Source organism: Typopeltis vanoorti, chromosome 9, assembly GCF_054136105.1.
Source record: "Typopeltis vanoorti isolate ZY-2024b chromosome 9, IOZ_Tvanoo_1.0, whole genome shotgun sequence".
In the NCBI taxonomy this organism is placed as follows: Eukaryota; Metazoa; Arthropoda; class Arachnida; order Uropygi; family Thelyphonidae; genus Typopeltis; species Typopeltis vanoorti.
The window spans coordinates 120,490,003-120,509,406 of NC_143557.1; the positions used below are offsets into that span (position 1 = coordinate 120,490,003).

Sequence of the window (19,404 nt, forward strand, 5' to 3'; positions counted from 1 at the left end):
GAGAGAAATTAGTTAAAACACTAAATTAGCTGTATACAAGACAGTGTTCAAACCAATTTTAACTTATGTATCTGAGAGCTGGGTTAGAAGTCAAACACTTGATCAAAGACTAGAGACTGCAGATATGCGAGTCCTAAGAAAGATTAGGGGCACGAACAGATGGCATTAATGGCAATATCATATTAAAAACGAGGATATTAGGAAAGAACTTTATATTGTCAGCATCCAGGAATGCATTAGCAGAGCTAATCTCAGGAGGTATGGTCACTTAAGCAGAATGGGAGAGGAAAGATTAGCAAAACAAGTATCTACTGTATCAACCCACTTATATCTTAGTCTTCCTCTGGGTCTTTTTCCTGCCAGGTTGGCAGGAAAAAGACCCAGAGGAAGACTAAGATATAAGTGGGTTGATACAGTAGAAAGTGCCTTAGAAGATAGAAGCATAAGATCTGATAATGTTGGATTCTTGAAGGTAACAGATTGATTTGGAGGAAAACTGTAAATAAGAAGTTAGTAATGATGTAAATTTTTCATGTAATACTATCATATGTCTACCTGACATGTATACTCCTTGAGGGTACATGTCAGGAATTTGATGATGCTGATGATAATTCTCTTTCTCTCTCTTTCTTTCTTCATTTCTTCTTTTATTGGCTCAAAACTTCCCTACCCCAGTCATTGGTTTGCAGCCATTTTAATAATGTTTCTGATTTCTCTTACTGCAGGAGGAAAAACCCAAGTTATTAGGAATAAAAAAAAAAAAAAAAAAAAAAAAAAAAACTGAGCTTGAATTCTGTTAATGTTGTAGAAAAGTACATTATCAACAGAATTCAAACTGTGTTCAAAGGGGCAAACATCATTATATTCTTGTGGCTGAGCTATGGACTCTCCAGATTTGTAAAATTAATCTTTATTACCTTAATTTTTTTAAAAAATGATTCAGCAACTTTCACTTTTTAAAGCAAATGTTTCAATGTAAAAAAGTTGTATTCTAACATAAAAAAATGACATTAAAGAAAGGTAATATCAGTGGTTTTAAACAGCTATGCAGTAAAGTAAACTAAAACAAAATATAATTTTACAACAGTAGTTGGAATATCCCTTTAAACCTGCTTATCTCTCTGAAATGGATCAATGCATTATGTTTAACTGTGTTGTGTTGTGTATAACATATTCAAAGAATATATATGCAATAAATTATTCATACTTCTTTATTGCTGCAATTTTTAAAGAACACATGATATTAACATTCTAACTAGTCCAACAGTTAAGAAAAATCAGATCTTGTATATAATAATGAACTCAGTAGATTAACAAATTAGTAATCTTCAATACATAAAGATGACAACTTCATATCTTCTTTACCCATAAATTACAAGTTTTTAGTAGACACTGCCATCTATAGTTTTCATTTCAGCTTCATGATGACTATTTGTAATAAAGTGTAAAAAATACATTTATTTTTATTCAGTTCACTGATTGGAAGATTTAATTTGCAACCACTTTACCTATAAATCAGCCTTAGGCCCTAGGCTTAAGGGAATTGCTTTAAGTTCAGTTCTCATACATAAAAACTCTCCACAAACACACATGATAGTGATGCATACAATGTTCAATAGCCACCATGACAATGTATGTGGAAAACTGCTGTTACAAATCCAACATACTATAAGATGAAGAAAATGAGCTGTAACTGTAAAATCTAAACACTGCTTTGTCCTTTGCACAAAATACCATAATGCCACTGAGCTAAAAAATAAACATAAACTAGTAATAATAGTAATATAATATATATAAATAATAGTAATATATATATATATATATATATATACAAAGTTTTTTAGAGAGAGAGAGAGAGAAAAAAAGAAATGAATTGGCAGAAAAAACCGAAAAACAGAAGGGATACAAAACTAAGAGAGTGAGAGAAACCGGAAGAAAAAGAATGAATAGAAGGAATAAAAAAATTGACTTTAACATATTTTACTTGGGTGTAAAAGATTTTAAAGATATCAAGAAATTTTATAAACTTGGTTTTAATCCTTTTCCCAAGTAATGTGAAAAACGTGAATATATTTCACATTGCATGTGAAATATATTCACATCTGAGCTACTTGTATATAGAGCCTTATATATATAATTAATGCCTTCATATCACTTGCCTTAGTATTTATCCCATAATGCAAAGCACACCCCTTTCAGGCATGTATAATGCAATGTAATTATGCAATATAATGCATAATGGGAAGGGCCACTACCCAGGAGAGATCCAAAGTTGAAGTAATGCAGAAGTCATATAAAAGTAGACAAAAGGTGCTTGAGCTTCTTAATAAAAATCTCTGGATGAGAGAAAGCTGTAGAAAGCTTTTTACTTTGGGTGTAAAATATGTTAAAGATACCAAGAAATTTTATATACTTGGTTTCAATCCTTTTCCCAAGTAAGCAAAACAAAGTTTTGCACATGAAATATATTCACGCCTGAGCTACTTGTACATAGAGGCTAATGACTTCATATCACTTGCCTCAGTATGTATCCCATAAAGAGGCAAGTGATATGAAGTTCCCAAGCACACATCCCTTTCAGGCGTGTATAATGCAATGCATAATGGGAAGGGCTATTATCCAGACCGGTTTCGACCCTTTATTGAGGTCTCTTCAGCGGGAGCCAGACCCAAGAGAGATACCAAGGTCGAAGTAATGCAGAAGTCATATATATTTCATATACAAGTGATAAAAGTGCTTGACCTTCTCCTGGGTCTGCTCCCACTGAAGAGACCTCAATAGAGGTTGAAACCAGTCTAGGTAATGGCGCTTCCCATTATGCAATGTATTATACATGCCTGAAAGGGGAAGGGGGTGCTTTGCATTATAGGATACATACTAAGGCAAGTGATAGGATGCCATCAGGCTCTATATACAAGTAGCTCAGATGTGAATATATTTCACGTGCAAAACTTTATTTTGCTTACTTGGGAAAAGGATTAAAACCAAGTATATAAAATTTCTTGGTATCTTTAACATATATATATATATAATTGAAAACAGAATATCTATATATAAGTACAGCAACTGTTAACTTATAACTGACATATTTAGCAGGGGTGTATATTCAGGGTGTGTTAGGTGTGTGGTGCACACTAGTTTGCCAAATGAAAATTACTAAAAAAAAGGAACTGAAAATAAAAATTTGAAGCTAAAATTTTAGAAGTAGTAGCAGATACTTTAAGTCGCTAAAGACATCTTCCAAGTGATCTTCTGCACTTAATTCACCTGCATTTTCACTCAGATTTTCAGTTTTATATGTGGCCATCGTTCCAATATTACTCAGCATAGATGCTGGTAAATGATAGTCTTTACAGCACTTCTTGTTACACCTGAGGCCATACTTGACTGACAAAACAGCTGTCAGCACTGGCAATTCCATCTCGTTTCTTAATTTAGTTTTACCTATATTCATGGAACTAAAAATACATTCAATTTCCTCATTAGAATTTGGCAGTATTAATAAATTTATTGCACAATGAGCAATTTCTTTAAATAGATTCATTCCAGATGCATCTTTGTATTCTCGTACTTCAGACAATATTTTTCTGTTTTCAGCATTATTTCTAAGAAAGGGAGTAACAGGTTCTTTTATATGTTTTAGGGTATTGCCAACAGAAAAAGAAGAGATTATTCTTAAAATATTCAAGTTTTCAGCAACCTTTGCTCAAGCTGTTTGAAGAGATCAAGAAGAAGTTGTCTTGCTCTATTTCTAAGATTGTGCTCATCATTTTGTGTTATTTTCTTTTGTATCATCAACTCTGAAATTTTTCTTTCAAATCTGTAGCCAAGATTTGGTTTAGGATCCAAATAGTCATCAATCTCTGACTCTGGAGGGTCAATTCTGGATAGAACTAACATATTAGCAATAGAGCAAATCAAATGAGAAAGGTCTTCAAATAATGTCGTCTTATCTGCACTGTTAGCGAAAATTTTGTTAACTTGCTGAACTTCAACTAGAACAGGATGCAAAAATAAAAGGTATACAACAGATTTCTGTCATCTTAATCTGTACATCTCTCACAAAATTTGAGCTTTGTAACATTTCTCAGTCACACTCACAACTTCAAAGTGAGTTTTTAATTCCAACCACTGGCTGAGAATTCTGTCTACTGCAGGTTCAATAGAGAGCCACCTCATTGCACAGTTGCTTACAATTTTCAGAGGAGCATCATTTTTGTTGATAGTTTGATACAGCTCTTTGTACGTTGCTTCTCTTGAAGAAGAATGTGAAAACCACTTATATCAGCAACTAACAATTCTAATTTTCTTGGGAGAGATTCTGCACAAGTGTGAGATGTTGCCAGTTGCAGTGAATGGCATACACATCTAATTAAGATTAAGGAGGGAATATATGCCTTCAGTTGTTCATAAACACCATTATTGACACCAACCATAACACTGGCATTGTCTGTACCAATTGCAAATGAGATTTTTAATGTCCAGTTTCTTGGTCAAGAGCTCTTTTTTTTCTATTGTATAGCAACAATACCACTAGCATCACACTTTTCTAGAACCACCATGCTCAGAAATGTATGCATAATTTTGTTGAATTTCTTGCCTATAATAAATGATGGCAATTCCTGAAATCTTATTCATTATGATATTATTCAATTCATCTATTAGCAAGTTGAAATTCCCATCTCCAATATCTGCAATTGGATCTTCAAAATGCTCACTTAGAATATTCCTTACAATTGCAGAGCACTTGGTTTGGTACATTTTTACATTTGGCATAATTTGACCACCTGGGATGATATTTTTGCAAAGATCTACTAGATGATCGCAACAGTTCAATGATGGGTGACAACAAAGAAATAATGCTAAGCTGCCTTCAAAGTTCGCTGTCTCATCAGACTTCTTCACAACCATATTTGTAATAGGAACAGCCTTATATGGAACTACAGCAAGATGTTTCTTAGTTTCACTATGCTTTGCAAGCTGACAATATTTAGCAGCTATATCATATCTGCAAAACTTAGAGTGGCCTTTTGTAGCATCACCAGAAACTTCACACAGCCATTTACTAAACATTTGCAACCACTCCATCCTAAATTTTTTCTCATAAGCTTTATTTGTCTCTTTGCTCATTTTTGAAGAAGAGTATGCAACAAATTACAATCAGCCTCTGAAAACTCCCACTCACTATCGTAACTATCAACTAGAACACTGTGCAACAGACTAGCTTGTGGTGGCACTATCAACTTCAAGGCAGCAAAACAGTAGACTGTTGAGCCAAGTGACTGACTGACATCATCATGCCTGTGAAATGTGTATGATACTCACACCAAATGTACAATACAATTCTTTATTGAATGCCAATATCTGAAAAACTTTTAAAACAATTTCTTTAAGAGTAGATTAAAAATTAACTAAAAAGAGCTGCAACAAACTAGACTAAAATTTTTGGAGCTAGGGAAGGAAAAAAGGAGCTAGATCTAGCTCAAAAAAAACTAAATTGGCAACACTAGTGCACACCCACAGAATAGCCATGTCACCGATATTATATTTTTGCATTGATTTTTCTTAAAGACTCCCATAACTGTTTCCTGGCTTTGCGTGATTCCTAATTTAAACACAATATACTAATGCTTCATGAAGGGAACACTTTTCCAGGTGTGAACATTGCATCACACCACATTAATAGCCCGGGTGCGCAGCCACAAATACGGACACTTTTGAGCCATTTGAATAGACATACAGATGGCGCAGTGGGTCAAATTTTTAGCATTCCAGTAAACCACCCGGAAGGTGAGGCAGGATGTGTGCTGAGACAAAAGAGCCTAGAATTCAGTGGCTGTGATTGGTTATTGTGTCAACCAATTCAAGTGAATGTTGTCATTTGTCATGACTTGCTGTTTTTGTTTTCCAAGTGTCATCTGTTTTGCGTGCATGAAGTGTGAACTGATGTGCTTAGGGACACCGATATAAAAAAGTTTTTAATATATAATTTTCTATAAATAATTTATAACTTTTTGCCCATATTTACAATGGGAAACAGTGTTCACAATCTACTGAATGTCCCATTTCCTGCCAGAGTTTTTGCAGATCGATTATAGTCAAAGGAGGTTGGAGCTTGTGTATAAATAAGTAAAATGAATTATTTCAGCCTTTCTTTTTTCAATTTCTGTGCATCTTATATGGCTGTTGAAACTTGTATCAAAATTCAATTTATCTGTGTCTCACTATGAAGTGTAAACCTTTGTCCTTCTCACATAGACGGTGCATGTGAAGCATAACCATTGTTCATTTGACCTTTATGCTTTCCATATATTCAAAGTTATTCTACAATTAATCGCAATGGACCAATAATTGTAAGATAAGTTGATGAGCACTGATGCACTATGCACTCTTAAAACTCATACATCAATAAAAATGCAATCACACAGTCAAATTGATGTGAATTTTGTAGTGTGGGCTGCATAAGCCATGCAACAGTACACCCAACCTAAATGGGCACACAATAACCACTGATATTTAGATATATTAATTATTTCTGTGCACGCTTTGTTTTATTTATTAATTTTTTTTTTTATCATTTAAATTTTACTGAAACAGTTAAATGTTATTATAGTCAGCTCCAATTACCAAAAACACTGTCATAGTGAATTCTCTCACTATAAAAACTACCAAGAAGTTTTGATCAAATTTTTGATATCAATACCATAAATTAAATTGACTATTAACAAACTATCCACTATAGCATACAATAACTTTGATCAATCTGTAAGAGTGAGTTGACCATACTGTGATTAAATTTATTCCAGGATCATTTTGCTTCCACATAACTGGATTATGCTTCTGTTCAACATTTAATGTTGATCATTATGTTGGAGGTTTAATAGAGTATTAACAGCACCAGGAAAGGATTAAAAATTAATTTTAATACTTCCAGTATTTCATCTCAGTCACCGAGACATCTCTTGAGAGAGTACAAATAACACTTGTAGCACACACACAAAGACAACACTATGCTTAATGAAACACCTGGGTGACTCTCAAGTTTTGTTTTAGAGACCTCTGACAATTGTTTCCTAAATTTTGGGGAAATTTTACATTCTAGGTTTAATCCTAGGCCACCTACAAATGCCCAAAGAGAGCACACCACCTAGGTAGGACTTTATTATTATTTATTTTGCGACACCTCCAAGGAGTCAAATGACTCATCAAGGAAGGGCACCTGCTCTACAACTCTCCGTCTCCATAATCTACACCAATGCCACCTACTGCCCTCCACCACCACTAGTATTTTTTTAATTAGAAGAAACACACGTATAAACCACAGTGAAAATTATTTAATTGTAAATATTTCATCCTAAGTATCTTAGGACATCATCAGTACAGTATTTAAACAAAAATTAGGAATTACATACAGTTAGGGCGCATGATTACAATAGAATCTCATGAAAACATGCATAACGTGCTAAAGTAGCACAAAAAAAAGAAAAAAAAAACGTTAATTATTTAGCACAGTTTTGTATGATAATTTCCCATACTTTAGGAATAGTAAGAACGTCGTTGCGGTTTAGGTTTGGTCTGTGTAGTAGGGCTTCAGAACTTTCTTTGTATAAACGTTCATGTTTAAATATAGATCTATGTAAAAGTTTAGCCTTTTGCCAATGGATCCTATGGTTTGGATTTTCAATTCCATGTTGAGAGAGGCCAGATTTCTGTGGTTTAAGAAGACGAATGTGGTCTTGATGTTCCGAGATGCGTTTCTGAACAGACCTACCTGTCTGTCCAAAGTAAGATAATTTGCATGGAATCTCATAAACACCAGGTAACATCAAGGGTGAGAATTTGTCCTTAGGAGAAGGTAATAAGTTGTAAATTTGGTTGATAGGTTTGTAAGAAGTGGCAAAATTGTATTTCTTCATAATTTTAGAAAGACGTTCTGAGATGCCTTTAACGTAAGGTATGGGAATCCTATGCACTTCTTCCTGTCTGGTTTGATGTATGCAGAAGTGACTGATGATTTTTTGAGTTGTTTTGGGATTATATCCATTTAGGATGGCTGTATTTTTGATAACTTCTAATTCCTGGTTTAAAGATTCTTCAGAGGAGCAGAATTTGTGTGCTCTGGAAACTAGTGATTTAATAATGCCAGATTTCTGAGATGGATGATGAGCAGAAGAATTGTGAATGTAGCGACCTGAGAATGTAGGCTTGCGAAAGACGGAAGTGGCGATGGAACCATCTTCTTTTCTTTTGATGTGTAAATCCAAAAAAGAGATACCCTGTGGAGATTCTTTTTCTAACGTAAAGTTGATGCGATGATGAAGAAGGTTAATTTTATCTAGAAACAGTTGTAATTCAGGTTCGGGATGATTCCATACTGCAAATACGTCATCAACTCTCAAGTTTTGTTTTCACTGTGGTTTATACGTGTGTTTCTTCTAATTATGAACGCACCACAGGTTTCGTTATTTAAAAAAAATAAAAATATAGTATTTTTTTGTCTGTAAATTGCATGTGTCCTGAAGACCGATCTGCCTGTATACAGGATGAAAAACCAGAGTTTCAGGAGAAAAAACTTTGCTACTTCCACATGAGATCGGCTAACTCACCTTCAACTGATAAAATCCATATAAAGATTCTTCTCATCACTTTAGTCACCCACGTGTTTCATTAAGTATAGTGGGTTTTGTGTGTGTGTGTGTGTGTGTGTCAGGTGTTATTTGTACTCCCTGAAGATATCTCAGTGATAGACAAAATATTGGAAGCATTAAAATTAGTCTTTAATCCTTTCCTAGCGCTGTTAATACTCTATTAAACTTCCAACATGATGTTCTCCTCAATATTGCAGCCGTTCTCTTTTAATTCATTGAGTTTTTCTAATTAACTTGGTTAGCCAAATTGTTAACAAACCTAGTTACTTTGTGGATAATGTAACATGATGCAGGTTAGAATCCTAGCAGAGACGTGAATATTTGTGATGTCTTCAGGGGGAGATGAATTTCATTACTCAGTGTGAAACCACTGCCCCACTTATTAGAGACAAAGAAATGGCCCAAGAAAAATTTCATGTTTGGTCTCTAGAGTGAGTTTTTGATAATATGTAAAAAAAAATATAAATAAATAAATAAAATAATATATATGTATATACAGGTTGTTCGGGATAAATTTGACATATTTATAATTAATTATATTTTTCCGTAAGTTACATGTATTAACACACACTTCTCTTCATTTAAAAGTTTGGACCCTTCTTCATTCATATACAAGATGTCAGAAAGGATGGATAGCTGGAACCCACCTGAATCATGGAAGAGAATAACTTGTATCATGATGATTCGTGCCCGCCATCAAAATAAGGATATTACGACTGCTGCCCAATGCTCCCTGAATACAGTAAAAACAATCAGGCATGAACTAAAGACTTGCAATGGTGACTACGAGGATGTAGCAAGAAGAAAGATCCCTAGCAGACGATCTGATTGCGTTCGTACAGCAGAATTCCTCGCAAATCTGCAGGAACAGGTGTTGAAGAACCCTGGCATTGGAATTCGGGCTTTGTTCGTGGAGTTGCTAACTGTAGTCAAGCCCTGGATAACAAGGGTAGCCAATGGTAGGCCGTATGTATGGCAGCAGGATTCGGCCCCTTGCCACACCTCTGGGAAAAGTCAAAAATGGTTGTCTGAAAATTTCTACGACTTCACCAGTCCAAATGTTTGGCCTCCAAACTCCCCAGACCTTAACCCCATGGATTATTTTGTATGGGGCGCAGTTGAAAAAGACACCAATCGCACTTCCAGTAATACAAAAGCCCAGTTAATGGATAAAATTAAAACAGTTTTTGCGGCCCTTCCCAGGGAGACTGTAGCATCAGCTTGTTCGAGGTTCCGAAGCAGAATTGAAGCTGTGATCGATGCTAATGGTGGTTATTTTGAGTAAATCTTGTTGATAGTATTGTAATTAACTCTGCCTGTAATGTTTTTTTGTCAATTCATTAAATTTAATAGATACAAAGAAGATTTTCTTTTTCCTTACGAAACTGTCAAATTTATCCCGAACACCCTGTATATATATAATATTTAACAAATATTTTAAATATTTTAGCTTTTACACTGCTCACAAAGTCTTCCCACGACATTTACACACTTCTTTGCTTTCTTACAATTTTCTCTGTATTCTCTCGGAGCACATGCTGACTTAGTTGCTAGGTAAGCTTTCCTCTTTTCCTTGTTTCTTCTTCTTTTTTTTTTTTTTTTTAACTCTTGAATTCTGATTTTTTTCTATCTTTGCAGACCATTTTATCACATATCTTTCTGGCTAAATGAATTAATTTTCTTTAGACTCTGCCATTGGGTCTTCAAGATTTGATTCTTGTTTTCAAACTTATTCATTTTTTCTTGAATAATATTTGCATATGCCTACAGTTCTGTTCTAAAAGATGCTTGACTTTGTTTCTTTTTTTAAAACTTTTGTACATAGTTTTCTTTTTAATACTTTTATCCTGTTCAAAATTAAATGGTGGTTACTTGCTGTTTCATGCATTCAGGAGAATATACTTCTTTGTCCTGAATGCCAAGATATTGCTAACAATGATATGGTCAATGAGACTCCTCTACTTTTATGTTAGAACATAGTAATCACTAGTCTATGGTTTGAACATAAATCCAGCAAATACTTACCATTATTAGCAATTGGGAGCTTCCTAAGGCATTACCATTAGGTTTCGGCTAGTATATTATCTAGTAGCTACTTTAAACAGCTGTTTAAAGTTGTACTACTCTAGAAAAGTAGAATTTTAAGTCTCTTCATGATGTCTAATATAATTCCAAAAACAACCTACTGCATGCCAGAAATAGAGAAATAGTAAACCAGGACTTCAATATTTTGTTCTGGGTTCCAAACATGGTTTTTAGCTACTTCATGCCTATAATAATAATCAAAGTGGTGGACTTACACCAAGTAAAGAAATTAATTTACTACCTAGTGGTAAACTAATTTCATTACTTCGTTACAATGGCTAATACTATATAGCCTAGTCCATGGCACTGCCAGTTCCTCAGCACATTCTTGTAAGAGGCAAGCTGATATTCCATCTAATCCTAAGACTGTATTTGAGTTGAGATTCTGCAATATCCTAAGTACTTCCATTCTTACATCAGTTCCTGTCACTCCTGTCATAGAAATATCCTCACTTGGATGATAAGACCATTGCAAGGTAACTCAGTAACTCAACTATTTCATCTCACTTGTTCAAGTTATTCTTCAATGGCCATCTTCCTCTTACTTGCCACATAGTGAAAGAACTTTCGGACTTCCTTTGACCTGATCAGCTAATTTCTTCTCATAATCTGATTTTGCCTTGCTTACCATGCTGATCACCTTTCTCACCTGAGCCTTGCACTGCTCGTGAGCTTGCTGTCCACCTTTCTTCTTATATACCCACTCCAACATTTTTTTTTTTTTTTTTTGCAGCCTCCTGCTTAATGATGCTATCAATCCAACTTCTACCTGATTTATCCCCCCCCCTGACCTTATGTATATAGTCTGGTATTGCTTCCTTCAGATATCCCTCGACTATCTCCATGCTAACATCCTTTTCCTGAAAATTCTTATGTAATGGCACTGCTTCAAGCTTTCTCATAAGCTTGTCATAATCATCTGACTTGCAGTTTCACATATATCCCTTCTTAACTGAAAATTCTAATTCTGCAGTTTGAAATTTGGTCACATAACTCTATTGGAAATCATCTGCCAATGAAGAAGTTTATTTCTGTGTTTGGTGTTTAATGTTATTACTAATTCTCCGTTTCACTGATCACTTAATGCCCAAATATAAAATCCTATATTTATCATTTAGTACAATCTCATATGTTTTTGTCTTTTTTTGTGTCAGTAATACCAATTATGTTGGAGTGGTACTTCTCTAATTCTTATACCAGTTATTCTTCTTTTCTGTCGATACTCCTTATATTCATAGTGACTCTCTCAATTCTGATGGCATTAAATTTGTTCTAATAGCTGTCTTTTCCCTGTTCCTAGTTTCTCTTGGCAAAGCATGGGAGATGGTCAAGGGTTCTTTGAAGAAAGAAGTATTAGACTGTATATCCAGAATCAGGAGGTTAAATCAGATAGGAATTAGATGGATGAATAGCATCAATATACAGGAGTTGCAAAATGAGAAAAAGCTGCAGAAGAATATATAAAGAAAAAGGTGTGACAAGGTCAGGTCAAAAGGGTGACCAGTATGGTAAGGAAAGCCAAAGCTAATTATAAGAGAAAGCTAGCTGATGAAGTCAAAAGAAATTCTAGAGTTCTCTAGCTATGTGGCAAGTAAAAAAAAAAAAAAAAAAGACTAAAAAGTACTAATGGTAGGGAAGTCCTATCCTATCCTTTGATAGGATAGAACCAACTATTACAATGAATTAATGCAGCTGGTTTGCCACTCCTCTGCTGCATCCCCTAAGGGCAATATTCTTGACTGTAATCTGTGTGTGTGTGTGTCCACAGGGCCAGTTTGCCTCTGTGGGATGAAAAACCCAAGTTTCCAGGTGAAAAAAAAAACACTACCTCCATATGAAACTGGCTAGCTCACCAGATAAAGGTTCCTCACATCACTGACAGGAGTCGAACCCAGGTCTTTCCAACCAAAGGCCTTCATCTTTACAGACAGCTACAGAAGCTCTGGTAGGAAGGTAACAGAACTAAATTAAATAACTGAGTTATTGAGTGATCATTTTGCAAAAGTGTAGCATCCAGGTGACGATAATGCAGTGCCAGATGTGACACTGACTGATGGAAGAATAGAGGTTGATGAATGGAGTGCTTAGGGTATTGTAGAACTTTAATGCAAACATGGCTAGGATTAAGATGGCATATCGATTCATGTATTATGAGAATCTCCAAGGGAACTGGCACCTCCTCTTACCAAGCTGTTTAATTATCAGTATCTCAGGAGTGGCGGTTAACATATTGGAGAAGTTGGTAAAAGAATTCAGGACTTGATGTACGGGAATATGATATTTTATAGGGGTAACATGATTTTGCAAAGGTTTGTCTTATCTTAGTAATTTTCTTACTTTTTATGATAAAATGACAAATGAGTTAGATAAAGGAAATGGCTACTCAATTATATTGCTGGACTTTGCAAAGACACTCAATAGGATTCTGCTTGTGCATAAACTGAAGCAAATGGGGATGGATATGAAGTTGGTTATTTGGATTGGAGAGTGGCTCATGGATAGATAAAATAGTTTTTTTATGTAGGAGATGAGCCCAGGAAAAGGCAGGTGACTAGTAATATATCACAGGGCTTAGTACTTGGTACTCTGCTGTTAAATTTTTACATTAGTGATATAGGAAACAATCTAAGGGGAAATATTCAGTTGTTTTCCTGATGATTGGAAAAGCAGGGACAGAGTGTTATTATTCCTCTTATAAAGCTTCAATAAAGCCACATCTCTGGACTACTGTACATAAATCTAGTCACCTGGATCCCATGGGATGAAGAAATCATGGGGAGGATTCAGAAGCGAGTAACAAGGATTGTGGTAGGTCTATGGGATGCTCCCTATGAGAATAGATGAAGGTTTATAGGTTTCAAAAACTATAGAAGCATATAAGTTATTAAAGGGGTTTTATAGGATTGATACATGGTAGGGAGTCTTCCCAGGAATTTATATAAGTGTGTGTGTGTGTGTGTGTGGTTAGCAAGAATGTTAGGATTTTTTGCTTGGAGAGGAGAATGCATGGAATGGGTTGCAAGAGGTGGCTGTGAGTGCTTCATCATTGAACAAGTTCAAGGAGAGGTATGATAGGTGTTGTGTAAACAATGGGTCTCCTGTAATGAGTCTTCTAACTCCATAAAGATAGCCGCATAATAATATATTATTTAAAAAGAAATTTGTGCAACTGCCAAGCACAGAAAGTGAAATTTCTCAGTAGTGTGTTAGAATTGAATATTATTTCTTATTAGAATGAAAATTATATGAGAAAAAGAAGTAAAAAAAAATAGTGAAGAATGTTTTTATTAGACTTTAAAACTGATCTTAAAGTTCAAGAATTATAATTTGGGCAGATAACACAACATAATGTAACAGCATTTAAAAGAGAATAAAGTAAAATCAGGTTAAGCTCTAATGCTATTCCATTTGTCTTAAGATTATACAAGCATTTCTGTTCCACTGCAAACTAATACTACTGACTAGTTCTAATTTTAGAAGTTGACTAAATTTGAAGGAATATTTAATTGAAAGTACATTTACATGATGTTTTAAGAAGTCAGTTTACAAGCTAACCCATTCAATGGTTAATTGAAGTTTCATTTGTTTGCAGATCAGATAATTGAGCAAACAATGTATTCCAATATTTGAGAAAGAAGCTAGATAGTAATTTATAGGTGAATGTATAAGTTATAAATGACTATGCATAATAACTATTCTAAGGCAGGGGTCGGTAACCGGCAGCCCAAAGTGCATTTTTGGCAGCTCATAAAAGGTTGATCATACTTACATGGCATGTGACCCGTATGTTGAATTATTTAAATAATACATTTCATATTATGAATAATAAATTAAAAATAATTTCATACCTATACGTCGTGATATCACCATGCAACTTCACGCGAGTCAACCTTGTGAGCCATCATGAGTAGGGATAACAAAGATAACTTCATCGGATGATAACCGAGATTTTAGCACAAATTAAAGAACGCATTTTAGAAAATGCCCAAAAACTGTATCAATGCCAAAAAGCAGGAAGACACACATATTGCGATGCATAAACTATATTACCTTGTTTTTACGTGATAATAATTTTTCACTGAGTTTAATTTTCATTGTTCATATCTCGTACCTTAAATATTTGTGTTTTTTAAGATTGATATAATGAAAATTGATAAAATAAGTTTTTTTTTTTCACTCACTATTTTTGCTTAATTAAACGCTTGCAGCCCGATTATTAAAAATAAAAGATGAATGTGGCCCGCGAGTCTGAATAGGTTGCCGTCTGCTGTTCTAAGGTATTGCTTCACTATCTTGTACCTAATTTCTTTCTTTGTGTGTATTAGTTACTGTATATGATCATGAATGTTACAAGCCATTTTTAATAAACAAGATGTTACCAGGACAGCCAGAATCAAAATTGTAAAAATAAATGTTATACTTTAAGTAGCCCTTAAAAAAAAAAAAAAAAAACCTATAAAGAAAGGAAACCTTGCTGTCACATTTTTCTCAATAAGTATCTTAATAAAATTACTTACCAACATAATGAATTAAATAAGTAGGAAACTATAATACAGCGTCCATGGAAGTCTTTTACATGAATCTCCTAGAAAAAAAAAAAGACTTTCAAACAATTCTACAAACACATATATTTATTACCTGTTTTACACTTCTGCAATATACTATCATAAATATATTTTCTAGGAAGCCTGAAGAAATTATTTCTGATGGGGCATAGCCATAGAATAAACTGAAATAAGCATCAAATAAGATGAATTTCTAAGAAAGGAAAGAAGGATGATAAACAACTCTAATACATATTTATTAATTGTCTTACAAGTCTGCTGCATATCAAATAGCATTACTGAATAAACTAATGTTGAATAAACTTATATTATTGCTATTATTTAGGACCTGCACATAGAGTCTAATCTCAAGACTCATCACAGACGGCTCATTTTAGAGAACACAAAGTCTATCATACCATTCCTTAAATTTCTTCACTATTCACACTCTCACCATTCTATCATACAAAGCACTCCATGATCCAACCACCCTCCATGCAAACAACTGTTGAAAGAATGATGAGTATGAGACCAGTATTCTGTTTGGGCTAACTATTTGTAATAGATAATGACGATAGCAAATGATTTGGCTTCCCTTCCAGAATGATCTGTGAAGCTAGAGAAGGGAAGCAAGTTTGTGTTATGGACATTAAAGTCTCCTACCTTGAAAAAAAGAATTAGTCTCCTAGGAAAACAATCTTGCAATCTGGACAATTGGATTGTATTAATCAACTTTTAGCTTTAGCGATAAGCAGTCAAAATGGCAGCGTGATTGTCAGAATGAAGAGAGTAGTAGAGGCAGAAAATGATGGTTATAAAGTGATGTAAGGAAATCTTGCACCAGAGAAGATTAAAAAGCAGGCATTTCAGGTTGTATAAATTTGGCAAGAGATGTCTGATTTGAAAAAAGCACAGGTCCCTTCCATTTTGCAGAATGCATCATGCAAGATATAGATAAGATAGCTGAGGTAAACTGTAATTGTGTATGATGCCAATTAGAATTTAGTTAGGAATAGCAGATTGGGTTTTGATGTCTGGAGGTGGCAGTGTTTATCACTGATGTTTGTATAGAATATATTCATCTCCTCTCTCTTTCCTACAGTATTATTATTACTATTATTATCACGGGGATACCAGGTCTCAAACATAGGGGACCCAAACTATTCACACAATATCAATCATACCTCCTCTTGAACTGATTGACAGACAAAGCACTGACAACTAAGTTGTCAGTGCTTTGTCTGTCAACCAACTTCACTCATTCACAACTCTCTAAGCAAAAAATCGAGTCCTTAAACCCCTTGCTAACCACTCTAACTCAATTTCTGTTTCTGCCCCTCTAGCCAAGCTGTAATATTTCCTCTTCATCAATTCCACAATACCCTTTTAGTAGCTTAAATGTTTTTATCATATCCCCTCTTTTTCACCTATGAACCAACTTTTAGAATAGCAGATTGGGTTTTCATATTCCACAAACCAATCTATCCCCATAGGAAGCATTCCGCAGGCCACTCACCTCTAGATCCTCTTCACTACTTCCTCATCCCCAAGAAACTCAGGTAATCAGACCTGCATACATAATAGATGCAGACATATCAAGATCTTATAGAGAGGAATGATAATTTACTTATCCCTGCTTGTTAGTATGTTCTTCAATAACCAAGTAACTCTATCAGCCACCTTGGCTGCTTTAGCAATATTATTATTATTATGGGCAACTCCAAGGAGTTCTTAGATTCATCGAGAGAGGCCCTAAACATCATGTCAAGAACAACTATTCAACATCCACACAGTATCTATCATAATTTGCCTTGAACTCATTCACAGTTGGCACCCACAACAAAGTTTGGCAGCTTATTCCACTTATTGACCACTCTCCAAGTAAAAAAACCTAGTTCTAACTCCCTTGCTAACCACACTCTTGCCCAGTTTCTACGGATGGCCCCTATTCAAGAAACAGATGAAGCTATGGATTTGGGGGGTGATAATAGATAAAGTTTTAAAGTTTTGTGAGACTGTGAGCTATAGGGTTGATGAGATGGATAGGAGGGTGGTTGATGGAGAGATATCAGAGAGTAGTTTAGAAAAATATCCTCTGAATCAATCTTATAGAAACCTTTTAGTAATTTGAATGTCTCAATCATATCACCTCTTTTCTGCCTATCAATCAATTTCTGCAACTCACAAATCTTCAACCTGTTCTCATAAGGTTCATTCCATAGACCTGCTATCATCTTGGTCACTCGCCTCTGGATCCTCTCCACCTCCTCCACATCAAGAAGAAACCCTGGCACCCAGATCTGGGCACAGTAGTCAAGACGGGGTCTTATCAAGGCTTGATACAGAGGAACAATAATTTGCTTGTCTCTGATCATCAAAGTATTCTTTCCAACTGATTTGATGAGCTGATTTAGCCACTTTTGCAATGTGCCCCCTAAACTTCAACTCCCTATCCACCAGCACTCCCAAATCCTTGGCTTCATCAATCTCCTGGAGTACAGTTCCACCAATGTGGTATACTGCTGCTAATCTTTTCACCCCGAAATGCATAACCTTACACTTTGCCACATTAAATTGACATCCATTCTCCTTAGCCCAGTCCTCCAATCTATCCAAATCATCCTGCAAAATTTTGACATTATGTGCATTCACTATTGCTCTACCCAACTTTGCATCATCTGCAAACAGATGCACAATTCCTCTCAGATCCTTTCCTATGTCGTTAATGAACAAATTAAATAGTAGTGGTCCAAGAACAGAACCCTGCAGCACACTACTAGTCACAGGCCATCTTTTGGACTCTACTCCTGAATAAACTACTCTCTGATATCTCTCCATCAACCACCCTCCTATCCATCTCACCAACCCTATAGCTCACAGGCTCACAGAACTTTAAAACTATCACCTTTATCTACTATCACCCCCAAATCCATAGCTTCATCTGTTTCTTAAAGTAAGTTCCTCAATGTAGTACAAAACACAGCTTGTAATCTTTCTATCTTAAAATGTATAATGTGACAACCTTTATATAGATTGACAGTATATCAACCTATTTAAATCATTCTGCAAACTCCATACATTGATTTGATTAACCATTACCCTGGTCAGTTTTGCATCATCAGCAAACAACTGAATATTTACCTTCAATCATTTTCCTATATCATTTATGTACAAATTAAACAACATTGGTCCAAACACAAAGCTTTAGGACATAGCATTAGATACCTGCTTTCTCCTAGATTATGTTCCTCCATATACCACTTTTTTGGTATCTGTCCATGTGCGATCCTTGCAGCCATATCACCAGTTTCATATCCACCTCATTTGTTCCAATCTGTTAAAAGAGTTCCATGTGGTATTCTGTCTAGGGAATGGCTACTTCATAAAGTCCAGCAGTATCTTTGTGTAGCCATTCCCTTTATCCATATATGATATCTCCTTATTATACAAAGTTAATAAATTACTAAGGCATTGCTGACCTTTTTACAAAGGCATTGCTGACCTTTTTACAAAGCCATGCTACTCCTGGTAGTGTATTATATTCTTATTCATCCATTCCTGAATTCTCACTCTCTGACTAACTTTTCCAGTACTTTTACCACCACTCTCAAGATACTAATTAAGCCTATAACTGGAAATTGCAGTCTTAGAGCCTCCTTTATGTAAAGAAATTATTTTGTCCTCTTTCCACTCTCTTGGGACTTTGCCAGAGCTGAGACTTAAATTAAACAAACTAGTCAGAGACTGTCAATTTCCTTGCACATTCTTGTAAAACATGAGCTGATATGTCATGTGATTAGATGGGAAAATGATCACTCAGTAAATCAACTATTTTTTTGCTTCTGCCACCTTCCTATCCTCTGCTCTCATTAATGTTATCTTTTTATAGTCATTTTCTCTCTTACTTCCACATAACAAAATAACTCTTTGGGATTTCTTTTAGCTAATTTATCAGCTAATTTCTTCTCATAGCCTGATTTTGCCTTCCTTACCATGCTGGTCACCTTTCTTCTTTTTATACCTCCACAACATTTTTTTTTTTCGTAGCTTCTACTTAATGATGCTACTCATCCATCTAACTCCTACTTGATTAATCCCCCTGACCTTGGATATATAGTCTGATACTG

General features: G+C 35.0%; 1 protein-coding gene across 1 annotated transcript in view; it reads right to left on the minus strand.

Moving 5' to 3' along the window:
- Positions 1-1,195: 1,195 nt before the first annotated feature.
- Positions 1,196-19,404, minus strand: part of Sys1 (Sys1 golgi trafficking protein) — a 50,325-nt gene continuing 32,116 nt past the window's right edge. The window contains exons 3-4 of the mRNA XM_090398221.1: positions 15,251-15,318; positions 1,196-1,749 (exon numbers count right to left, since the gene is read on the minus strand). Coding sequence (XP_090254347.1) covers positions 1,509-1,749; positions 15,251-15,318 — 309 coding nt within the window. The 3' untranslated portion in view covers positions 1,196-1,508. The remainder of the gene's footprint in view (positions 1,750-15,250; positions 15,319-19,404) is intronic.